A 26,454-nucleotide genomic window follows, 5' to 3' on the forward strand; every position below is an offset into this window, starting at 1 on the left:
CACAGAGCCGAAGCATTTCTTAAAGTATGGATCACCAAGTGGCCTACAAAACAATCCTAACCTAAATGTGCGTTATGGTGTTACGGTGTGTGGAAGCTGGCGGACCGAAGTTTCAGTAGTTGAGCGACTATATTGCAACGAGATCTTTGCAGTGTCAGTTCATGGTCTACACGGAGCCGCCCTGGGTGGAGTATGGGCCGCAGGAAGGAATACCTCTATCCAGGAAGCGCCTTCTCCATCCTATAATTAACGAAAACGTATCTGCAGAGCTCAACCCGCTGCGCACAGGAATCGCGTGCTCTGCGGCAGGCCACTGACGTAACTCAAGCCCACGACAGTGTAGTTGCCGAAATAGGCCATGCGGCGCCTTCGATTCCAATTGCACAGAGACGTGTACCGTGGGCTCACCTGCCAGCACACACACAGAATACCGTGACTAATGGAGGCCCCTTGAACGCTGAATTGGTGGTGGCGTCATCATCAAGTGAAGACCCACAGAATCCCATCTACGCAGAAGACCTGTCGCAAATTTTGCAGGAAGACTGTGCCTTCTCTACTGATAATTTACTGGCATTAACAGTCAACTTTGTTTGGGAATTTGTACTTCCATGGAGGGGAGTCGAAGCCCTCCAAAGGCTAATAATGCACGTGCTAGCTCGGCACGACATAGCTACGACAAAGTATTGCTTCAAAAAGGGTATTGAGGCTGAAATTAAAGCTGCCCGTTTTCGCTTTAAAGGTGGGAACTGTATGAGGCTTCTTGCCGAGACCACTGGCAATCTTCCCAAGAGGAATGGAGTACAAGAAACATTCCGTGTGCGGACATCAATACACTGGCCAGCAGATGCTTCAGGATGGATGCTTTTTTTTAACACTGCCCATTGCGAAGTTACTTCTTTGCTATGCAAAAATGATGTTGTCACTCCACTCTGTGAGAGACTTCATTCTATACAGCAGAGTTTGTGTTTTAACAAGGACAGAACGACCGATATAACAAATTGTTTCCTTTTACAGAGACCTCAGGCACAAATTACAGTACAAATATGACCTCATCCTCAGTATTGACACTGATGGAAGCCCAATCCTCAAGTGGTCAAAATTTTGTGTGTGGCCGATTAAGTTAACAGCAAATGAACTACCGAGGAACATTTGGCAGAAAAATGTTCTTGTATCTGCTCTGTGGTACAGCCAGAAACATCCAGGCATGACTCTACTCTGCTATTAGGTTCATTTGTGCAAAACATCGATCATTTTTCCACTGACGGCATCAAATCAATGGCTGGCAAAAAAGCTGTGCACTCAAAGGTAGTTTATTTTTTCAGTTTAATAGTTAAATTGCTTGAGCAGTTCAGCTTCAGAACATTATTTATCAATGCTACAATAGGTTGGAGTGCATAGAACTGTAATTTGTGGAGCAGATGCTGGGCTCAGCAATGTGCTCCACAGTCAGTATGGAATCTTATGTGCTTGAAGCCAAAGACACCAGACAAAGGCACATACAACTGATAGTCCAGTGCAGTTATGCATGTAATTTTTGTGCATGTAATCTTTTCCCCCTCCCTCCCACACTGTGATGCAATGGGTTTGCCCCCCCCCCCTCAACCATTACAAAATCCTGGCAACATTCGTACTATTTGTGTAGTCTTTGATACCGTTGCCAAAGAATACATATAGTGCTCATATTGGAGTAGAATAAAGGCAGTGAACATTACAGACAGGATTGCAGCAAATATATTAAATAACAAGATATATGTTCGTTAAATAGTGTCTGGATGTTGTTAGCATTGGTTGTATACTTGCTAGTTTGTGATACTTAGCACTGAAATAAATGTGCTTGCTTACACAGGTGTACTGCTTCAGCTGCTGGGCTGATTCACCTGCACGGGCAGCCATGCTGCACTTGACCGAATTGAACGGCTACTATAGTGCTGTGGATAATGTTTGCAGCCTGGGTCTTCAGTGGATGGTTAGTGAACAGAATTAAGAGTTCAGTAGCTTTCTTGTAAGGTGTATTAAAGCAGATTTTCATTGTAAGCACCTTTCTTAAACAGTGTTCAGTTTATTTGGTCTTACCACTTCTCAGTTCAGGGGCACTTCTGGAAGTGTCTGTTATTTGGAGTACCAATATCTTGTTTCAAAGTCATTGCACATTGTCAGCTTTTAAAAATGCATTCTAGAAGTATATTCTTAGGAATGCAGGTGTCAATAAATGTGTCAATATTTAGAGGCACTGAAATGTATGAAAAATTTATAAATTCTAAATTTATCTGCTTTTCCTCTTTTCTTACAATGCCAAACAAATGTGTCTGTTCGTGCAACTTAAGATGTCAGAAGTGCTGCACCAACTATGCCGACAAGACATCTTACTGAACCTATTGAAAACTGTTCTAATTGACAGGACTGCGGAAGGCACCAAAATCATGATGATTGAGGCTGCTGAAGCTGGACAATCTGTTCAGGGTGTAAAAGGCGTAATGCCTTTAATTAATCTTTCATACTTTAGTATAATCTCGGGCTCTACCTCAGATTATATGCACTGTGTGCTGCTAGGTGTGTTGCGGCAGGTAACTGAACTGGCTTTCTGGTGTAGGGCAACAGCACTACATTGGGGCGCACAAACTGTGGCAGCCATTGATAAGCGTTTGTGTGCTATAAAACCACATAGGTGTGTGTCACGCCTTCCGCGCTCAATTTGAGGAAATATTGAAAAGCCTCGGAGTGGCAACAGTGGCTTTTCTATTTTGCATTATCATGTTTAGGAGGCATCCTTCCACGGCAATACCTTAAACACTTTGCATTACTTGTGAAAGGCACTGCCCTTCTACAGTACACAGTGACCATGAATGACAGCTGAGAGCACAGACTGCTTGGTAAAGTTTGTTGTTGACATGCAGTTTTTCTACGGAGAAAAACATCACCTTCAACTTGCATCAGTTGTTGCACATTCCTCAGAGTGCTGTACACCAAGGACCACTTTGGGTACATACTTGCTTTGCATTTGAGTCAAACATTGGTCAACTTAAGCAGCTAGTTGTGGTAGGCGTCTGCTGGCAATGGGGTTAGAAGCAGGGGTTCTATTTCTGGCTTTCTGTGCTCTCTGCAAGTTGGACATATTTCCACGTAGTCTTTAATGTGCTTGCCTATGCCTGGCTACCATATGCATTCTCTTGCCCCCGCTCGGGACCTCTTTGTGCCCAAGTGGCCTGCATGGAGTTTTTCCAGAACCTCTACTCTGATGTCTGGCGGGATGATATTCTGTCGCCTTTAAATAGCAGACCATCAACGAGCGAAATCTCACTAGCCACCTCGACGTACCTTTTCAGGTCAGGTGACAGCCCATGCACAGTTGGCCATGATGTGCTGAATGTAGCCACCCTGGAAAGTGTTTCGTTTGACTGGATGCTTGCCCTGATTCTGTCCAGCATTTGGTTTGAAGCAGGGAGCTGTTCAAGTGCTAATTCTTCAATCTCGCGCACTGCAGTCTCGAGAGTTCTTTCTTTGCTGATTTCCCAGATGGCTTGCTTCCGGGACAGAAGGTCAGCTGTGTACAGCTTTTTGCCGGGAGTGTGGGACATGGTGTAGTCGCACTCCAAAAGGCGCATCCTGAAATGTTGAAGGCGAGGACTTAGCTCGTCAAGCCATTTAGACGTCAGCAGCGGTATTAACGGCTTGTGGTCCGTTTCCACGTGAAAGGTTGATCCCAGCAGGTATTTGCGGAAATGTTCGCGAGCCGTTGTGATTGCCAGTGCCTCCTTTTCGATTTGGGCATATCTTTGTTCTGTATCCGTAAGGGAGCGTGATGCATATGCCACAGGAAGGAGCTTTTTGTGCCACTGCTGTAGAAGTACAGCCCCAAGACCACGAGGAAGCATCCACAGACACTGTGTGAGGCGACTGAGCATCGTAGTGAGTGAGAATCGGCATCCTGCTTAAAGCTTGTTTGAGTTTGTCAAAACGCGGCTGCTGAGCTGGGCCCCAGTGCCAGTCGGCGTCTTGGTGGAGTAAGTCTCTGAAAGGCTTCGTAAAGTCTGCTAGCTCTGGAAGAAATTTCGCTAGGTGGTTTGCAGAGCCCAACAAAGACCTGACTTCTGACACATCACATGGTGGGTCGAGCTGGACTATGGCCCTGACCTTTTCTGGGTCGGCGCTAACTCCTGTTGAGTTTACGTGTCCTAAGAATGTTATTTCTGTTTGTCGAACGGAGCACTTGTCGATGTTGAGGGTACCACCTGCATCTTCCAGCTTCCTTAGCACCAGCAGTAGGTTGGTGTCGTGTTCCTCAGTTGTCTTCCCCGAGACCATGATGTCATCTTGTAGACAACTCACACCATCTAGTCCTTCGAGCACACGGAGCATTTCTCTTTGGTGGAACTCTGGCGCTGTGGAGATTCCGAAGGGAAGCCTCAGGAACTGGAACCTGCCAACTGATGTGATGAAGGTTGTGTATTCGTGAGAGTCCTTGGACAGTGGCACCTGCCAGTACCCTGTTCGTGCATCTAGGCAGCTGAAAACTTGCACCTGCTAATTTTGCAAGACACTCGTCCACCGTAGGCATGAGCACACGTTCGCGTATTATTTGTTGGTTGAGTTGACCATTGTCCACGCAGATGCACAGCTCATTGTTGTTTTTTCGTGCAACAACCATTGGAAAACACCACTCGGTTGCTTGCTCGATCTTCTGGATGACTCCCAAGTCTTCCATCCTTTCTATTTCTTTCTTCACAAGTGGAAGCAGTGGAAGAGGCACGCGTCTAGGATAACTGACTGCGTATGGCTCAGCATCCTTTTTGACTGATGCGGTACTCAGTCTTCATGACTCCACGCCCAGACGTTAACTTTGGGTATGACGCCAAGAAGTTGGGGACATCAGTTGATTGTGCGAGGGTTTCGTCTAGCTCAAGAGGGCGCTGTAGAATCCCAAGTGATTCTATAGCTGGTGGACTGAGCAGCGGTTCTTTTAATCCTTTGATGATGAAGGCTGCTTCTTGGACTTCAGTGTGGCACCAGGTGACGGTTGCATCGATGTAGCTAATAGTGGCTATCGCTGTCTGGCCTGGGCCTATCAACAGCTGTTGCGTTGACTTGATGGGTCCCATGACGGTTCTGTCGTACTGGTCGTGTGCGATTGCAGTCACATCCGCGCCGGTGTCGACCTTGAAGGTAAAAGGCAAGTTGTTCACGCTACCAGTAATCCTCCACGGCGTGTTCACTCCCACTTTTATTTCGCCTAGATATAGCTCTCCGAGATCTTTTGGTCGTTGTCGGATACTCGAGGTCCGAGGTCTCGTTCTTCGGCTTAGACATGCAGACGCGGGTGTAGTGGCCTTTTTTCCCACACTGGTTGCACGTCTTGTCTATCGCGGGACACTGTGTCTTCGTGTGGTCACGCACATCACCACACCACTTGCAGCGTTCGTCTCCCGTCTTGTGTGTACGCTGAGGGCGCGACTTGAAAGGCACCTTCGCTTCGTTGCGGCGAGTTTTGACGTTTGTCTGGCCGCGAACTTCTCTCATGTCAAGAGCTGGCTGTTCGATGGAGCGAATTTCCTTGTGTTGATTTTTCACGCTCTCTGAATTGCGGGCAGCTGTGATTGCTTTTTCGAGAGTGAGTTCTCCGTCAATCTGCAGGCTCTTGCCGAGTTTTACGTCTCGCAAGCCGACCACGAGCCTGTCCCAAATCAGTTCGTCTTTGAGAATTCCGTAATCGCATCTTTCGGCCATCTTGAACAGTTCAGTCGCAAATGCGTCGACGTTTTCATGCTGCTCTTGTTTCCGAGATTTAAATCGTGCTCTCTCACAGATGACTCTCCACGGCGGAGTATGATGCCATCTGTTTGTCTGTCAGTTTCAAAGCAGCGAGCACGTCCTCCGCTTCTTCGCCCATGGCGTAGAGTAATGTGTTGATTTGTGTCGTCTCGTCCTGTCCTGTCAGACCGGAGATGAGTCGGTAGCGTTCCCACCTGCGGTGCCATCGTGTCCAATCTTCGGGCTTACGGAAATTGAGCTTTGTCGGCAGTTCCACGGCGAGCGGGTTGAACGTCATTCTCGGAGTGCCGCTCGCGCGATCTTCGCGCCGCGAGTGTCTGGCATGATGCTGCGGCCAATTACGTTGGGCTCGCTGTCCTTCTGGGTGTTACGCTGGGTTGGTTATCCCACCGCTGCCGCCATGTGGTAGGCGTAGCCGGTATAACACGCAAAACTGTTTATTTATACATCAGGTAATGGCGCCTGTTTTCGCTCTGCTTAGGCCGTCGCCTATGCCGGGGTCTCCCGGCGGTCCGCCTGGTTAGCATTCCGCTTGGGGCACTGTCGTCAGTGGCGCCCACAACACTAGTCACATCAGCAAAATGCGCACCGTTGCACATTGCGGAGCGTCTTGTGATGGCCAACAATTTCAGGAGTCTGAAAGCTTTAGCTAGCCCTTAGACCCTAAAATTCTTGACAAAAGCTGGCCCTGGTAAAGGTGCTTCATTTCTCAGCAGGCCCCGAGCTGTCTGACCAGCTACTTCACCTCGTTCGAGACAAAGTTGGCAACATCATAACAGGCCTTGTTGTAGAACATGACCGAGTTATTGTGTCTCCAGGCCTTGTGTTTTACAATGAGCGATACTCAAGGCTAAACAAGGCAGACATCACAGCCCTACAGACTTATTTGAGAACATGCCTAAAATAAAGCTCATTGTTTCCTTTATAACACTACAGGCATTTTAAGGATTTTTGCACTTTCAAACAAATTCGTGTCAAATTGTGCCTACACAGCACATATTGAGATCCGAGGATGCTAATTTCCAGCAACTAGTGGAGCTTTTTACTAAAGTTGCCTTATGTAACCATATAAAATCAGAGGGAAGAGTTTTTTTTTGTAAGAATGTCTTTGAAAATGCTCTCTGTCGGTTGCTATCAGGATAATGAGCGTACCTGTTTTCTTTCACTGTTTTGTTCTGTGCCAGAAATGATTTCACCCCAGAAAATTGCTTACAATTTGTGTTTTTGACCACGTGCAGTTGATTTTTGGGTCCTCAGCTTGGATAATGCAGGTGTCGTGTAAAAGCATAGCCAATAAGCTGATTTGAATTATGGCCTAATGCAACAAGAAATACAAGAGCTAGTGCTACTGCAATAGCTCTTTTTGCTGATGTAAATTGTCATCTCTAGGAAAACTGTATTTTGCTGAGGGTTTAATATTCAAGAATGAAATAGATATATGGAGCATCATTGGTGGAGAGCTCCAAATGGCCTTTCACCTCTAGAGCTCTTCAACATGCATTCACTATGCATTATATATTTTCGTTTCACCTCCATCGAACCAATGTGCACATGCTCAGCATTTGAGGGATCTAAAGTGCTACTGCATTGGGGAAATGCAGCCACTTTGCCATTCGATTGGATCTTGTCTGTAACAACTTCGATTCGGTGAAAGGAAAATGTTGGAACAGCTGTATATTTGGGCATTTTTGTTAGTGCATTACCACCAGGTGGTCTAAATTATTCTCAAACTGTATTCTATCAAATGTTTCTAGTTTTTGTGTGCTTTTTCCCCTCATTTCGTTTCTCATTAGCTGCATATATTATGCTATGCCAACAGTGTTTTTAAATGTCAATTTTATATACAGTAAAACCTCGTTTATCCGGATCTCGTTAACTCGGAAATTCGGTTAACTCGGACTCGCGGCGCGGTCCCGGCAAAACTGTGTATAGTTCAATGGTGTGAAATGCTCGTTAGCTCGGAGGCATTTAGCCGTGCACCGGTTAACTCTGACAACTCCCGAGGGCTATCGCCACTTCCAGTAAGCCGCGCGATGCTCGGCGGTTCGGAGGCACACACTCCTTGCCGTAACCGACGGCGTGGCAGGAGACTGCAGGAGAGTTGGAGAAACCGAAACCGAACAAAAGCTGCATGAGGGTTTGAGAATGACGATGATGATAGTGAATGAGCGAGCAGTGGCTAGGTGGCGCCAGCCACCACCCGATGCATGGGTTTGGGGTTTTGGGCCGCCGGACCATCCAGCATCTACTGAAAGCTGCAAGGACGACGGGACGGTTTGTTCTGCTGCTCAACGCCACGTGTGTATAGTGAACTAGAATATACACGTGTGCTACGCCTACGATACAGTGCCCTTACGCTGCTCCATTGTTTGTGTTGTGGGTGCACGTTGCGTTCGTCGACTGTGCTTGTGCGTTGTGCCATCGCCGTCGTTCTTCATAGTGATGGCGACCGCCACCCCAGCGAAACGACCACAGCAGCCAGCAAATGATTTAGAAAGAAAAGTAAAGATATTGAAGGAGCTGAACGAAGGCATTTCTCGTCAAGAGGTAATGAAAAAGTATGGCGTCAAGAGAAGCACGCTAAGCGACTACGTGAAAAACAAAGAAAAAATTTTCGAAGCGTTTGACAGCGGCAAATTCACCGGGAAGAGAAAAAGGCTAAGGACGGCTGCGCACCCGAAACTGGAAGAAGCACTGCTACGGTGGATTACAGATATGCGTGACGGACAGCTTCCTTTGAGTGGCCCGCTGATCTGTCAGCAAGCTGACAGGTACGCACAGAAAATGAACATAGAATCTTTCAGTGCGTCTGAAGGATGGTTCGCCCGCTTCAAAGAAAGGCACGGACTAGTCTTTAGAAACGTGTGTGGGGAGAAGGCAGCGGTGGATGAACGTCGCATTGCTGACTGGAAGACAACCGAGCTTCTCCAGTACCTGGCTCGCTATGAACCTGCCGACGTCTTCAATGCCGACGAAACGGCATTGTTTTTCAAAGCCTTGCCGGACAAAACGATCACCTTTAAGGGTGACCCGTGCGTTGGAGGGAAGAGGAGCAAGGAAAGGATCACTGTGCTTCTCGCTTCAAATATGTCAGGCACGGAGCGCCTGCCACTACTCGTCATCGGGAAGGCAAAAATCCCAAGGTGTTTTAAAAACATTCCCCGTTTGCCGGTGGAGTATCGAGCCAATAGAAAAGCCTGGATGACCTCGGATATTTTTCAAGCTTGGCTGCGGCAGCTCGACCGCCGCTTCTCCGCTAACAAGCGCAAGGTTTTACTTGTGGTGGACAACTGCAGCGCGCACACCCGAGTGACAGGGCTGGAGTGCATCGAGCTCGTATTCCTTCCTCCGAACACGACGGCTGCACTGCAACCGCTGGATCAGGGCATAATTCAGAACGTAAAATGCAGATACAGGAAGCATGTGCTAGAGCGGATGCTGCTGTGCAAGGAGGCAGGGCGAGAATATGACCTAAACCTCCTCAGTGCCATTCACATTTTAGTGCAAGTTTGGAACAACACGCCGGCCGAGGTCATAGCCAACTCCTTCAGGCACAGCGGGTTTGTCCGCCCTGATGATTGTGACGTTCCTCCAGAGGTGACTGCAGAGGATACCCCGGAGCCCACAGAAAATATGGACAACGAAGAGGTGGATGACAGGCGCTTTGAATTTCTCCTACCTAGTGGTGTCCAGCTTGCCGACTACGTAGCAATAGACGATGATGCTGCCGTTGCTGGCCTACTGACTGACGATGACATATTATCGGAAGTGCTCGACGGGGACGAAAATCATTCCGATGAAGACGATCGCGACCCGCCGTCGCGACGTCGCACGGTGCAGGAGGCCGCGGAGGCCTTCGCTGTACTAGAAGAATTTTGTGTAGAGTGTCGCGACAGTGAGCGTGCGCACCACCACCTGATGGGGTTGAAGAAAATCGTTCTTGCGCAAATTCCGGCGACTAGGCAAACAAAAATAACGCAGTTTTTCATGCAATAAAGGTATGTTTATGCGCCGTACATTTTTCTTATTTTCATGGTGCATTCGATAATCCGGAATTCGGTTAACTCGGACATTTTTTCCGGTCCCTTGAGATCCGGATTAACGAGCTTTTACTGTACATGCGAGGTCTTCTTCAGTGTTTTTGAATGTCAATTTTATCTACATGCGAGGACTTCTTCAGAGCAGAGCAATTCATGCAGTACCATTTGTGTGTAAGGAGCGCGATGATAAATGTCTCTGTGTGATCTGATATGCCCTGGTCATGGAATAGTAGTGTGCTTTTTCACACTCTGGCGCAATATAATTTACTTGTTCAGCCATTTTCAATTTGAAATGTTGCCTTTTTCAAAATAATTTTATGAGATCAAGTTTCTAAAGGTTAACATTTTAATCCTCCCAAGTACTCTATATGGCTGAGAGATATATGCTATGAAGGTTGCTAATAAGCCATTGTTGCCACTGTGCCGAGTTGCTACTTTAGGAACAAGTATTTTTTTTTGTTGCATCTTGTTCCTGTTCAGATCGTTTATAATGATGCTATATTCATAAATGATTTTTGTATTTGCCATTATATAGATGTAATGAATTGTATATACTGTATCAAAACATTGAGGGGAAATTAGCAGTGATATTTTCAGTGTCCGTAAAATTTAGCTATTGTAAATTCATGAAAATTTCTTCTGTCAGTTTTACGAGTACCCCTCAAATGAACAATAAATTCCCTGAATGGGCATTGTGTGAAGCAGGCCATTTCCACATTACCTAAGCCCAGCTTCAGCTTGGCCTTTGAAGATAACCCCTTTTTTTAATGCACTACACAGGCGTGTACAATATAAATTCTGATATGTGTATTTCCAAACTTGGTTGTCTTTTACTATGCCAAAACCCTTACTGAGTGGATCAGCACACACGGTTGAAACGCGGTAAGTCCTTAGCTAGAAAGAGCAGATCCAAACTCAAAGAATGAATTGTTGGACTAGTTAATTCATTGCTTGTTTTATTTAAACAAACATGAGGCATCCACTCGCAAAGTACAATGATACCCGTCTTGTGCTGTTATGCAGACACTGTCTTTTCCCTAAAAAAATTCAAACTAGTTTTCAATGCTGTGACCAACAGTTGTAGTTGAAAGCCAGTAGGTTATAAAATGGGAGCAGTCCAAACACACTCTCTGGGTGCACTGCTGGATCCAGTTCAAGCCAATAAAATCCAGCAGGTTAACTACTGGTTCCATCAGCAATTCCCAGTTGGAAACCATACCCTGCTGGAACCAGTAGAGAAAACCAGAGAGACTCTGCTGGAACCATAGTAACCAGCAAGGTGCCTGCTCTGGCCAACAGAAAACCACATCCTCCTGGCACCAGCACAACCAGCAGGCTGCCTGCTGGGACCAGCAGAAAACAAGTATGCACCCTGCTGGAACCAGCACAGCCAGCAGATTGCCTCCTAGTTCCAGCAGAACCGGCAAGAAACCAGAAGGAAATGTTCACCTGGGTCAGCAGAATCAACAACGACAGAATCAATTGCAGCAGGATCATCAACTGGCGAATCGTACCACGAAGACGAAGAATGGTTGCTTGGCAGCAAGAAGCACAGCCTCCGAAGAGGGCTCGCAACTACAGCTGTTCCTTCGAAGTTCGCGTGGAGACCATCAGCCACGAGAGCACGGTGCGGTAGCATGCCATTCAAATCCATGGTTAACAAAGGAGACTTGTCGCGATTTGCGGCAGTGATTGCGCAGAAGGGCGTTGCATTTACATGCTTCTCTGTTAAGACGACGAATAAAGGCTTGGTTTCGAAACCGCCGACGTTGGTTCACAGATCTGGGCAGAATGAAACGCGTAAATACACTTAACTTCAGGGCGCTGCTCCACAATCAAGTAGAACACGGTACTTGCTAAACGCAGCACTTCCAGAGGTTGAGGTGAGATCATTGGTTCCCACATGAAAAATTATGGTCCTCGTAGTGCATTCAACGACGTCAAGGAGGTTCCTGGCGTCATCGATGACGGCGCCACATAGAGACTCAGAAGCAGGTGTTCCAGGTTGCCTTGCATCGATTTATTGGTGCAGGTGATCAGTTTGTGACTCACCCAAGACAACAGTCGTGACCTTACTGCTTGTCCATGAGATGCTTTCTGCGTGATCCGTTCCAAGGTAGGAGACATCCGAAGTGACAAGGCGTTGGATCCAGGGTAAGGCAATAAGAGGAGATGGTAACGGCGAAAAGTTCATTAATACCGATGTTTCAGCCAGGGACCGGCCTTTATCGGAGTGAACAAATCTGTAGTTGGAAAACGGCTTTGAAGTCAGAATTTATAAAGAAATATCATGACTCGTAACAGGTCAAAGAACACACTTCGCTGTTTCAATGCAATCAGAAATGATAAGGAAAAATACAGAAAAAAAAATCGAGATTGTAAGCGCGAACACATATGTAAAAAGCCAAGTAGTTAGCGTGGCAAAAGAGACGGCGCACCTGGGAATTCGTCTAAACCTGCCGAGATAGTATCAAATTTGTAAATTAGATATGGCTCACAGGTTTCTAAATCATGATGCCTCTAAAAACCCGAATTTAAAATGGTAACTCTTATTTGGCGAATGAGCAGCCGGAAATGCTGACGTGTTTGGAAAGCGGAAGGTTGGGGAGAGATGTGCAGTAAGCCTTATCATTATTGAATCGTACACGGAAGGAAGTTTTGGTTTGAACTTTGCTTATTGCTCACTGAACACTCCAAAAGATAGATTACGTTTTGAAGTGTCCCAGCAGAAGGTACATTTTAATTTTATGCGGTACTTAGAAGCAGTGCTAGTAGCCGTTACTGAGGTGGTCATATCTGCACATATTTTGCGTCTTGGCCTTCCGAGATTTTTGAAACTTTAGAAGTTAGCATATCACGTAAATGTTTTGATCGCCTATTGACTACCTTTGGCGGATCACGGAATATCATTTTAAGGCGTTCGGTTTGTCCGATGATGCTGTGATGCTTGTGACGAACGCCAGTAACAGGAATAGAAGCTGAGTGCAGCAGTAGCAAGTTTGTTTGCTGGACTCAGGGCGATGGGATGTGTCCAAGAGTGCTCTTCGGAAAAGCTGATCTGAAAGTGCAAACGCGTCTTTGATTAGTGGAGCATTGTAGTTTTGTTCCATTAACGCCTCTTTCAAGGCCAATCAGTTACGGTTAAAATCAGACTGATAAGAGCAGATCTGTTTGTAGCGGAGTGCTTGGCATTATGGAATACTCGTCTTGCAATATTTTACGTGGCTACTTTGGAAGTGAAGGTACCGGTGTCTGTCTATGGGTTGCTTCTAGAGCGTTGTAACTAACTTGCCATCTTGTAAGAGCACAGTCACGCCCAGAAAGTTAATACGTTCAGTCGAGTAAGCGTGCGAAAACGATATCGAACTGTGTACATTACTAAAAGCAGTAATGAATGAAAGTAGTTCAGACTCGCCATGCTCCCAAATTAAGAATATGTCGTCTATATAGCGTTTATAATATGAGTGAGCGACTGGACATTAAATGGTATTCTAATACGCCCATGAAGGTATTTGCATAGTTAGACCCGATTTTTGAACTCATCGACGTGCCGCTAATTTGAGCGTGATGGTTGTCATTAGGTTCAAAAGTGTTCAACTCAAGAAAATTTAAGCGATGCAGCAAGGGTTATGCCATCTACACGATCGTTAGCGCATGAAGTCTTATAAATATGCTTTTACGGATTGAATACTGTCTTTGCGGGATATGTTCATGTACAGCGAACACACGTCTAAAGTAGTGAGGAGAGAATCACAAGGGATGTGAATGTCAGCAATGTCTCGCAAAGAGAGGTTGCTGTATTTTGTGTAAAAAGAAAAGGCGGAAGGGTTCTGACTGATCAGGGAACCGACAAAGCGTAAAAAGGTTTCCGTTACAGTCCTTATGCCCGAGACAATTCCCTAGAAAAAATTCTGATACAATAAACTGATGAACAACCTACCAGTTTTGTCTATTGCATTATGAAACGATACAGCTAATACACTCATAAAATTTCTTTTAGTTCTATTGTGACCTATCAGTGCTATTTTTTCTATTAGGGTTATAGTGTATTTGTATTGGTATATAAGTTCTATGGTTTATCAGTTTCTATGTGTTGTATAGTTGTAATGCAATGACAAGAAACAAGCTTTCGGAAACAAGTGAAAAATGTATATTATCACAAAAGGCAATACGTATATTTCAAATGACAAAGCTCACAATTTGTGAAGGAAAAGTTAAACAAATCTAAACACACACACATATATATACATATATAAAACAAAACTAAAAGGCTTCTTTATCACATTTAACAACAGGTTTTTACATTAAAAGCAATGAAACCCTCAGGCGACTCGGCATTGCTTTGGCTTGAAGGTGGCCGAAAAATCTACCATAGAAAAATAAATAACTGCAATTAAGCTATCATACCATAGGTGAAGGGACATACAAAATATGCAAAAATTGCCTCCCCTACTTAGCAAAAACCAAAAAACAAACAAAAGGAGTCAGTGTCTAGATTATGAGCAATGAAACCCATGCCTGCTTTGGCTTGCAGGCGGCAAAAAAATCCGCTATAGGAGAATAACTAAATGACAAAAAAATCTATCGCACCATGGGTAAAGTGACATATAAAAGATATGCATAAATTGGCTCCCCTATCTGGCAGAAACCAAAAATCTAAAAGGCAAGGAGCCCGAGACTAGAATAAAAGCAATGAAACCCACAGCCCACTCGCACTTGCTTTGGCTTGCAGGCGGCCATAAAATCCGCTATATAGGAAAATAACTAAATGTAAAAAAAAAGCTATCACACCATGGGTAAAGTACATATAAAAAGATATGCAAAAATTGGCTCCCCTATCTGGCAGGAACCAAAAAACTAAAAGGCAAGGAGCCAGAGACTAGTATAAAAGCAATGAAACCCACAGCCCACTCACACTTGCTTTGGCTTGCAGGCGGCCAAAAAATCCGCTACAGGAAAATAACTAAATGCAATTAAGGCTTTCACACCACACGTGAAGTAACATAAAATATACAAAAGCTGTCTCCCCTATCTGGCAGAAACCAAAAAACTAATATTCAAGGAGCCAGTGACTAGAAATTCACAAGTAAACACATAATGCGATATCAAGTGGGCAGCAAAAATATCTTAGTTCAATAATGAAAATCGCAACCTAGACCCACAAGCAATAAAACAATTGCCATGAGAAAGTAGCTAAATGTAGTTAACATCAACCACACCACATGGTTGAGCACAAAAAAAAAATGTTCAGGTAATCGCTGAAAGTGATGAACTTTAACCACACCATAGGTGGAGCGACAAAAAAAATCATGTTTTCATTTTTTTTCTTTAAGACAAACCAAAAAGCAAACGAAATAGCCACTGACTAGTACCTTACGCTGCACTGTGCTGCTGTGCAGACTTCTTATGAGGCACACACAGGAATGAAAAAACAGCAAAATATTGCAGTCACAGCTAAGAACTAAAAGGTTCAAAGAACTTTTGAAACCATTAAAAATAACCAAAATAAACACAGTATAAGTGGATGTCTCTCACTGCTTGTCTGTGATAAGGGGCTTTGCAGCAGAAACGTCTGAAAGTTTCAAAGCAAGGTGGCGACCAAACATCTTTCGCCGCTTTTTTGCGTCCATCTGATGACCCCGACGTAACAAAATGATGAAAAAAACCTGGGCAGGAAAGCAGTACAGTTACAGGTATAATTTTTCATGATGCAAGTGAATGTTATTTCTGGGCTGTGCTGCAGTCATATGTAACAATGCTACAGAGGAAAACAACAGGCCTGAAAGAATGTTAAAAAGACTGCGCTGTATATTCTTGCATTTTTTTCAGGTCATTTCTTATATATTTTACTTTGCAAATAAATGTGTCAGTATCGAATACAACAAAATCTGTGGCATACTCAAGCACATACAACAGTAAAAGTTACGTCTCTCATAGCCTGAGTTGCTCTGGAACATTAAACCCCATAAACCAACCAAGAGCAATAAGTTGCGTATCCTTGTATTCACTAGCAGGCATGAGCCCCACTGTGGTGGCGTAGTGGTTAGGGATGCTCGACTTCTGTGCCCAAGCATGAGGGATCGAATCCCAGCACAGTGGCCACTTAGTGGTGGAGGCAAAAGAAAAGGCATCCCTGTGCTGTGTGATGTCAGTGCACATTAAAGAACCCTAGGTGGTCAAAATTTCCAGAGCCCTCCACTATGGCACCTCTCATAGGCTGAGTTGCTTTGGGTCATAAACCAAACCAAATCAAACTGGCAGGCATGAATGACTCTGTGCACTTCCAAACAGTTTCAAATGTTGGAGAGCAGTTGATGTGACAAAACGATGCACCTGTCTGTAGTTCAGCAAAAAATACTGAACATTTACAGAAAACCACAGTGCCTCCAATGAAAGGTGCTACATTCAGTCTTATTAGCATCCCTCAGCTAAATAACAATTATATGTGCAAAAGGACACAAAGCCTATTTTGTAATGAAGAGTTTGATGTGGCTAATAAGCAACCCACCTTTCCATGATGTCAGCCTAGCTACAGCACTTTTATGAAGACATCTGCACATGCTGGAAGGCGCCACTAATACAGTAAAGGACCTATGTATTACCTTGGTAGTTTAAATTGCCATTGACATTTCATTTACTTTGTCTAATAAAATGATCAAGTAAGTGCAGTAAAATTGCTATACCTTTTAGTGCATCCAGTTTCTGTTTATCCAAAGGAGGCCTCGGTGGTGTTTTCGTGCTGTTAGATGGTTTCCCAGTCACGCTCCTATTGATAAGGCCAGCTGTTGAGAAGATTCGTGTATCGGCATCTCTCACAAATGTGGAATCGTTTCTTGATCTCATTATTTCATTGAAGTCTGAAGTCGGCAAGCTTACATGCTGGCTTATGTAGACCTGGAAAAAGTTGCAGCCAACTTAGGAATATAAATTGCTGACACAAGGCTTGACACAAGTAAAATGCAACAGTGATGGTTACCTGGCCTTCACTTTCTTGAAAAAGTATTCGTTTGTTGTCCTCGCTGTTTCTCTGGCTTTGTGTAACTGCGACTTGAACACTTGGCGAAGGTGGTAGCTCTAACAGGTGAAAAAAAAATCAGATTGGAGGGAAATGAATTAGCAGCATGGTGCTTTGACCATCCACATGACTCAAAACCATTAGAGTAACATGCACCAATTTCAAAAATGCAAATCACCATGTCTGTCGGAGCACACGCTACTGGCATCCTCGGGGTTCACTTGCTTGATTTGCTGTTCAAATCCCTTTGGCTGCAGGCTGTCATGCCTCTGAGACACTAAAAAAAAACATAGTGAAGGTCCACTGACCATAGAAGTAGCCAAATAATGACTGTTACCTGTGACTGATTTTCATGCAAAACATTACTGAATTGAAATACCTTTTGATGAATAAACAATGCAGTTTTAACCAATAAGAAAAATGCAATGAACAAGTTATCTCCAAAAGCTATAGGTATGAAAAACCCAACCCATAAAAAACAGTAAGAAACCCAAACGTGAGTTGCCTAGTACCTTTTCCAAGTGCAGGACTCCTTGTTTCTTCCACATGCAGTGGCACACAATCTGACGGTGGGTGGGACGTTGGGTGGCTATCTGAGAGGAAAATAGCCACACAAATAAGAGATGTTGCATCTACATTTGGTATTAAACATCAAAGTAACGGACAATTTTTATGTATTATGTGTCTAAACTCATGTAAGCTCTCAAGGGAGATTTCTCTCCTTTAGCAAAGCCAGTGCCTAAAGCATAATACGTCATGAAAGGTCTTCACAGCTCAATACACCTACCGTTATTTCCTAAGTGCCTTAATAAATGTCCCTATCGTTGCATGACACCAGACTGCATCATAACACTCGGAGCAATATTGTGCTATGCATGCACTCTTGCCCAGTTTTCCATGCATAATGCTATGCTGACGTGTGTGTCAACTGTCTGCAGTTTATACTTAACTGTGAAAGTGCCATACAATGCATTACATCATCCTTAAAATGCGCATGAAAATTTCATTAGGTGCATATTTTGCACGAGAGCGTGCTGGGCTCATGCAAAAAAGCCGTTCCGGTACCGTAGAATTGTGGGGGAAAACCTGGCATCGTTCCAAATGTGACAGAAAATATATGCACGTGATTTCATATAAAAATTATTAGACCACCGTTATTGGTGCAAAGTTTAAGGTGATGTCATACCATTTCACTTCCTATTTAGCATCCATCTCCTAGTAAAGTTGGAGTCTAGTTTTGCAACAGGGATTCAACCCAATGATATGTGTACCTCGAATTATATTCTGTTAATTGTAGGTTTAGATATCCACTGTGAACTGAGACAGATGCTGCACCTTCCTTCCCTAAAACCAACTTAAAGAATATTTTAAAAATTCTCTGAATTTCCAGGCAGAGCTGAGGAACACTGCACTTTGAGCATCCAGTTTTTTTTTGTCTCACTAAAAGGCTTCGCGACTTGAGTGGTCGAGTCCGTAGGGGTTTTGTTAGAAAAGCAGTGAAAAAATTTGATCAGTGTATCTGCCCAATTTTACGTAGACTGATGATGGAAACCATGAGCAGCGAGCGACCTCAACGATTTCATGTCATTAGAAGTAATGTACTAAAAGCTAATATAAATCTCATCCACAGACACTAATTAGACATTTATTTAGTGCATAGTGGCATCCGTCTTAGTTTCCACACCCAAGGCTGTTATAGCACAGGAATGCAAGCCTCATCGACGAATGTTTTACTGGGCCGTGGTCACTGGTTCAACCAAGGAATTCAAAACACTGCAGCACCATCTTTTGGCAAGCACTAAAAGCACATCACATACTATGCAGAAGAAGTTTTTTTTATCTATGGGTGCACTGGAGAGAGCGTAAAATAGAATAAAACAAGGCATGCACTCTTGAAGGATTATGCAGTTAAGAAAATCAGTGACACTTTGCTGACATGTGGCCATGTGGGGTACTACAGTGATAATTACATGTTGCAAGAGCCTTCTCTGGTTTCTGGAAGAGAACACTTTACATGATTTTGTATAGTATGCCTTGTGACAAGTCTGCGAAAAAAAAAAAAAAGTTCACTTGAGTCCTTTTTATGAGATTTTCAGTGCCAAAATAAAATTATAGATTCTCGTTTCTTCGATATTGCAGTGCTCAATCTATAATACATGAGGCAAGATTATTTTGTTTGCACCTTCATCTCATTACACATTTTGGTTAGTGTTGTGTCCCTCTGAAGGCATATCACGTCTACTCATAAGCTAAGCTTGACCATCCCCCTAATTTTCATACCAGTCCAATACACTACACATAACTAAACGATTTTAAATGTGCTAGCTTATAAAACCCCTCATGAGAAGGAAGGAAAGTTTAAAACACAGCGACACCTGCAATATCGCAGTTTACATCCACGCTCACGATGAAACAAGCATATTACACCAAGGTTTCTCCCCGCAGGGGGCACCTGTTAAAGCAGGTGTTTGTGTGTTTTGTGCGACACCACGGACCCCGAGCACCCACGCTTAGCCGTGCGTGGCATCGTCGTGTCTGGGGAAAAGGGGATCCTGGTGGTTGAGCCGATGCCGAGTGTTTGGACCTTTAAGGCCCCTCGGCGGAGGCAACACACCACTTTGGCCCACGCTTCCCATAGACGGCACCTCCGGGCTGACCCACCCGGGGGAAATCGGCAGTCGCCTTTTCCTGTTCTCCCCTCCATCTTTCACTTTCCTATTTTCTTTCTTAGAACTGTCCTGTCCTCTCTTACCTTCTTCATTTCTTCCTACTTCCAGGCGGCGAGGGTTAACCTTGTGTGGCTAGCTACCCTGAGTTACGCCATATTGGGTTATAGTTGCGGTGTACAGCTGGCGTGGGCAGGAATAGACAATTTCTGTCCCGTCCCCTCGTTGGGCTCCATGGTGGGTGGCTGGCACTGCAGCCGAAAAATACACTTTTTATGGCATCTAAACACCTTAACCCCGATCGTCCTCCTTCTAAAAGGGGGCGCACCGAGACCACCATGTTCTTCTCAAAGAACATAAACAACTTTCCTCGTTTCCACGTGGTCCACAGTGACCACGAGGAAATCACTGCACGACTTGTGTCCCCATTTGTTGTTTCTCGAACGTTGACTGAGGCCATTGGCCAGGGCTATAAGATAAAGAAACTTGGAAACGGTGACCTGCTACTAGAATTAATATACAACCATCAGTATCAGAAGCTAAGTGCAGTCGAATCATTTGGAGAAATACCGGTACAGATTAGCCCGCACCGATCACTAAACACTGCCCGAGGAGTCATCTCTGATGATGACCTTAGGTACGTCAGTGAACAAGAACTTCTTGAAGGCCTGAAGGAACAAAATGTCACAGATGTTTACCGGATAAAGATCAGACGAGATAACAAAGAGATAGAAACAAAGCACATTGTACTCACCTTTGCTGCAAGCACTCTCCCAGAATCAGTCGAAGTAGGCTACACAAAGATAAAACTGAGGCCCTACATCCCTAACCCACGCCGCTGCTTCAAATGTCAGAAATATGGCCATGGCTCTCAGAGTTGCCGTGGCCAACTCACATGTGCAAAGTGTGCCTCGCACGAACACCCTACAGACAACTGCGAAGAACAGCTGCTTCTCTGCTCAAACTGTGAAGGTAACCACCCAGCTTATTCACGCTCATGCCCATACTGGAAAAAAGAAAAAGAAATAATTACACTGAAAGTCACCGAAAACATATCTTACGGAGAGGCACGAAAGCGGCTTTCTCTTCCTCAAAAGCCACAATACTCCGTTGTGACGCAGCAGGGCGCGGCATCACAGCGGTCGTTGGCACCTGCCCAGGAAGCACACAGTTCTTCCAGGGCAGTGCCACCTGCGCCCTCGGTGGAGTCAGCTAGCGCTACTCCACCACCACCCGCAAAGCTGGCTGCGCGGACCCCCAGGTCAGCCGGCCCAAAGGCCTCGACCCATGAGTCGAGGCCTAAAACTGACAATCCTGTGCTTTCTGCACAGTCGTCCACCGCATCTGAAGATGCGATGGACACAACTTCTTCACCCCAGCTGCCTAGGCGGCAAAGCTCACTGGAGCGAAAAAGAAAGGGAAAAGTCCCAATAACAGGTCCCAAGGACCTACAAACCTAAATTTAAACTTGTCCCTTAAATAACTTTTAATTATGGCGCTCCTCATTTATTGGAACTGCCGAGGACTCTTTAAAAATTTAGATGATATATATGAAATTCTTGCGGACTATCAGCCAAACATACTTTGTCTGCAAGAAACCCATTTAAAACCAGCAGACTCAAATTTCCTTAAGCAATATAATGTATTCAGGAACGACAGGCAAGGCAGCTCTCACTCCTCTGGTGGCGTTGCCATTGTAACACAAAAATCAATCCCCTCTCGAAACATCTCACTCAACACAGACTTAGAGGCAGTGGCAATCAGAAGCTTAGTTTATGGCAAAATAACAACCGTATGTTCCCTGTATATTGCTCCAACTTATAAGCTAAGTAGCGAAAGTTTTGAAAAATTGATTGATCAACTTCCGGAACCTTGGTTGCTGGTCGGAGACTTTAATGCTCACCACCCATTATGGGGATGTACAAGAACGGACTCCCGAGGTGTTCTAATCGAAAAATTCTTATTGTCCTCGGGATCATGCTTACTAAACACGAAACAGCCAACTTACTACAATATAGCTTATAACTCTTACACATCCATAGACCTAGCCATTGGCTCCTCGATGTTCCTGGCAGCTACAGAGTGGACTGTCATTAACAATCTATACGGAAGTGACCATTTTCCGATCTTAATAAAATATACTGGGAACGGAAATGAAAATGTGTCGAATCCCAGAAAATTCAAAGAAAATGCAGCCAACTGGAAGATGTTCAGGGAACAGTCATCATTGGCCAGTTCATCAGTTACTGACTTAGGCGTTGATGAAACTCAACGCTTAATCACGCTGCACATCATAGAGGCAGCAGAAAAATACATTCCACAGACGTCAAGTAAGCCACGAAATAAACGAAGACCCTGGTGGAATGCAGAATGTAAGACTGCTCGTGAAACTCAAAACAGGGCATGGTCGAAACTACGCCGATACCCCACAGCCGAAAACCTAATAGCCTTTAAGCGTGCAAAGGCAAATGGCAGGCGTATTCGACGCATCTCCAAGCGAGAAAGCTGGTCATCATTCCTGTCTTCAGTGAACTCCTATTCTGACGCACACAAAGTTCACAACAGGATAAGAGCACTTAAAGGATATAGCACAGTCCCAACGCCCCTTGTCAGCACCAGTGGTGACTCTCTTGAACATCAAGCAGACACACTAGGGCAACACTTTGAATACATATTCAGCTCAGCACACTATACAGATTCCTTTTTGCGGCACAAGGCAAGAGAGGAGAGGAAGCACATACATGATAAAAGGCCATCCTCAGGAGGATACAATAGCCCATTCACCATGCAGGAGCTGAAGATTGCACTAGACACATGTGGTAACACAGCTCCAGGTCCTGACAGGATCACATATGGAATGCTCAGGCATCTGCATGTGAACACTGTTGAAACCCTACTCTACCTGTATAATAAAGTATGGGCCACAGGACGCTTTCCTAAAGCATGGAAGGAAGCGATCATCATCCCAATATTAAAACCCGGAAAAGAACCCACACTTGCTGCTAGTTATCGGCCTATCGCACTAACCAGCTGTCTATGCAAGCTTTTTGAGAAAATGGTAAATCGTCGCCTTCTCCATTTCCTTGAATACAGTGGTCTTCTTTATCAAAACCAAGCTGGTTTTAGAGCTGGGCGATCAACAGCTGATCAGCTCATTGCCTTTGAGTCTTATGCAAGGGATGCTTTTGCACATAAACAACATTGTTTATCTGTCTTTTTCGATCTTGAAAAAGCATATGATACCACTTGGCGCTATGGTATCATCCGCGACCTCTTCTCTCTTGGCATCACAGGAAACATGTTGAGCACAATTCGAAGTTACTTGTCTGAACGGACCTTCAAAGTTCGTGTTGGCAATGCGTATTCAAAGCAGTACATTCAAGAAAATGGTGTCCCTCAAGGTGGTGTTCTCAGTTGCACACTTTTTGTAGTCAAAATGAACTCTTTAAAAAGCGTGCTGCCAAAAACTATTTCTTGTTCTGTATATGTTGATGACGTCCAGATAAGCTTCAAATCTTGCAACTTGGCCATCTGTGAACGACAAATTCAGCTAGGTGTAAACAAATTGTCCAGGTGGGCTGATGACAATGGGTTTAAATTTAACTCTGGAAAGAGTGTTTGTGTACTTTTCTCTAAGCAGCGTGGCATCAGGCCTGACCCCAACATTACACTGAATGGCCAGAGCCTTGCCTTTAAAAAAGAACATAAATTTCTTGGCGTAGTTGTTGACGAAAAACTTTCCTTCATTCCCCACATAAAACAGTTGCGACTGAAGTGTCTCAAAGCGATGAATTTGCTAAAAATTCTCTCTCACCGGTCATGGGGCACAGACCGCGACTGCCTTCTGAACCTTCTGAATAGTGTAGTTCTATCACGCATTGACTATTGCTCGATGGTTTATGGGTCAGCATCATCCTCTACGCTAAAATTGCTCGATCCCGTGCACCACCTCGGCCTTCGCCTCGCTACAGGTGCTTTCCGAACTAGCCCAATTGCTAGCCTCTATGTCGAGGCGAACCGATGGTCACTGCAACGAAGGAGACAATTTACTTCTCTAACTTATGCTATGAAGGTACTATGCCAACTGGACCATCCATGTCGTCGGCTCCTGCTTGACAAAACTGGCACAGCACTTTTCTCAAAAAAACCATCTCTAACACCACCATATCCAATCAGAGTTGCCACGCACATTGAATATCTGAATGTTTCGGTTACCAGTCTTCATACAACTTCCATAAAAGACCTAATTGCTCCTTGGGAAATGCACGGTGTTAATTGCGACCTGTCGTTTCTTGAAGTGGGCAAACATGCATCCCCTATTGCCATACAGCAGCATTTCATGTCACTTCAGGAGAAGTACACTTGTGATGAATATTACACTGATGCTTCGAAGTCTGCTCAAGTCTCCTGTGCAGCACATGGACCACAGTTTTCACAGTCAAAAACCCTGAACAGAAATACTAGTATATTTACCGCTGAATGCAATGGTATCCTTTTAGCTGTGAGACACATTATAGAAAATAAAATACAGACGTCGATCATCTACACAGACTCCCTCAGTGTTTTAAAGTCCCTATCCTTTTGGAAATGGCAAAATAAGAACCCAGTACTGAACTCTCTTTATAACACCCTTATGTTTGCCCATGAACAAGAAATTAAAATTACACTGTGTTGGGTGCCAGGCCACCGCTGTATACCTGGTAATGAGGCAGCTGATAGGCTAGCTGCTTCAGCTGCCCTTAGAAATGACACAGACATTGATAAGATAACTTATCATGACCTCAAACCACACATAAAAAACATGATTCGACAACAATGGCAAGAGGAATGGGACGCAGCATCAGAAAATAAACTACACACAATAAAGGCAAAAATAGGCAGGTACACCACAGAAAAACAACACAGATTTAAAGAAGTAGCCCTGTGCAGGCTGAGAATTGGCCACACATACATAACCCATACATATCTTTTAACCAACTCTCCTGCACCACACTGCTCGAGATGTGGTGATCGACTCACTGTCATACATGTTTTAATCATATGTGCACAACCGGAACCAGAAAGAAGACGTCATTTTCCCTCCTTGTTCACTCATCAAATACCTGCACACCCATCCATTTTTATTGGCGACAACCCAATGTTTCCTTTAAAACAGGTGCTTAAATTTTTATCACAAGTAGGCTTTTTACATGAAATTTTTTATCGACGTGGGTCTCAGCCCGCTCCTCCTTGAGAGGACGGATGAGATCTCTTAATACATCTACTTATACATTGCGCATCCATTATATATCACAAATGAATTTTAGGCCCTATACACCATTGTTTTTAGCGATATTACAGAGCGAATACATTTTTAGGCCCTATACACCAGTTTTTTATCCCTTCATGAAAAATCACAACTATTCCATCATATAAACTTGAGTGCACCATTAACCTTGAGTTTGGCGCTCTTTGGCCTGAGTCGCCCTTGCGCCATTAAAATCCATCATCATCATCATCACCAAGGTTTCTTATTAGGTGCCTGAAAGAAATGCCACAGTGCTACGCTTGAGATTTTAGTAAAGGTTCCAAATGCAGCCCAACAATTCGAATTAATGCTTTCCACTTTTCATTCGCATGAGCTAAACTTCCTGGCAGCCCCGAAATATATGGGATGAAAAACATCATATATATAACTTACCTGTCAAAATTTTTTGCAGTCGAATGTTCAGCTCCCTAAGTAGGCCATTTTCTTTTTTCAATGTCCGATTTTCTTGCAAAAGTGCCTTGTTTTTTTCTCGAAGAGTTTTAACTTCCGAACGAGCCACTAGCTCGTCACTCGAGCTGCTGTCACTTTCCAGCAGTCTGCGTTGATATTGCTTCATTCGTTTTGCAGAAGGTCTACGCACTTTCGGACTGTCCTGCACCTGTTGCAGAGATTGTATATTAATTGGCCGCCAAGGCACAGTGCAGTCATTACTTACCATTTCGTCACTGCTTGACCCCGAGTCCATGATCGGTGGTACTGAGAACCGCTTGTGCTGCACTTTTAACTCCGCTTCTTCGCGAGTTTCTGGAAATTTTCAGAGAGCCGTTAGCTTTTTAGCTATAAGGTGCAAGCCTCAGTAAAACTGCCCTCCCGATCACTATCCCTTCTCAATGGAATATTGTACGTGACCCGCGGCTTTCGCAATACTGTAGGGCACTAACAGCCCTACGTTCGTTTCCCGCGAACAATAATACTTGAAGATAAAACATTAAAAATGTATAACATTCACAGTAAAAAATGTGTTACACCGAGTGTATAAAATTGAATCACAATAACGTAAACAACAGCATGCATTATATATAGTTTGGTTTAAGACATTCAAAATACGTCGGCTGGTAAATGCCATAAACATTTGCTGTCTGGCCTAGCGCACCATAGAGTACAAAGAAACTTACCGAATACTTCCAATATCTGTGCACCAAAATATCCGTCTTGCACTTTGTCAGACCACTTCACACTGTACACTTTCCCACGCACAAACTTCGAAGAGCCGTCAGGGTGAAAGTTCAGAATATCTTCAACGGGCACAATGTGCCTCTCCTTGTCATCAACAAACTTGACATAAGCATGCATGCTTTGTCCTAATTACATGCCTCCCATCCACGGCGCTCCCGTCTAAACCCTTTGTTTCGATGTGGCGCGCAGCTAGAATAGCGCCCATGGGGCACGCAGTTAGAACAATGACTAGAATGTTGGCGCGCTAAAATGAGCGGCTTCGGCTAGAACCAACAATGGCTAGCACCTACTTCCGCCATGCTAGTACTTTGTAAAACCTTAAATTAAATTAAAAAGAAATTAAATTAATTAAAAGCATTCTAAAAATTTGTAAGAACAACGATGTACGAAAATCGTTTGCTTCTTTATTTGGATTTCTGACTGGTTTCGCAAGTGTCCAAGCCGAATTACATAAGTATCCCTACATTCTATTATTCTTCAAGG

At 44.3% G+C, this 26,454-nt stretch overlaps 1 protein-coding gene and 2 pseudogenes across 2 annotated transcripts; 2 read left to right on the forward strand and 1 right to left on the reverse strand.

The window, feature by feature from the left end:
* The first annotated feature begins 246 nt into the window (after nucleotides 1-246).
* LOC146196241 (uncharacterized) lies at nucleotides 247-6,229 on the forward strand (annotated as a pseudogene). Its single transcript, XR_014705709.1, has 2 exons — nucleotides 247-1,305; nucleotides 1,847-6,229. The product of XR_014705709.1 is annotated as an uncharacterized LOC146196241 (transcript).
* On the forward strand, nucleotides 6,226-6,994 carry LOC146196242 (uncharacterized; annotated as a pseudogene).
* Nucleotides 6,995-16,432: 9,438 nt separating this feature from the next.
* On the reverse strand, nucleotides 16,433-26,088 carry LOC146196243 (BEN domain-containing protein 5-like). Its single transcript, XM_084596956.1, has 7 exons — nucleotides 25,911-26,088; nucleotides 25,451-25,539; nucleotides 25,168-25,393; nucleotides 17,334-17,414; nucleotides 17,000-17,098; nucleotides 16,783-16,880; nucleotides 16,433-16,700 (listed from the first exon to the last, which is right to left on the reverse strand). The coding sequence occupies exons 1-7, from the start codon at nucleotides 26,086-26,088 to the stop codon at nucleotides 16,437-16,439; spliced, it is 1,035 nt and encodes a 344-aa protein (XP_084453082.1). The 3' UTR covers nucleotides 16,433-16,436.
* Between the last annotated feature and the right edge of the window lie 366 nt (nucleotides 26,089-26,454).

This window comes from Amblyomma maculatum, chromosome 3, assembly GCF_055883805.1.
Source record: "Amblyomma maculatum isolate TAMU_Amacu chromosome 3, ASM5588380v1, whole genome shotgun sequence".
Taxonomy (NCBI): Eukaryota; Metazoa; Arthropoda; class Arachnida; order Ixodida; family Ixodidae; genus Amblyomma; species Amblyomma maculatum.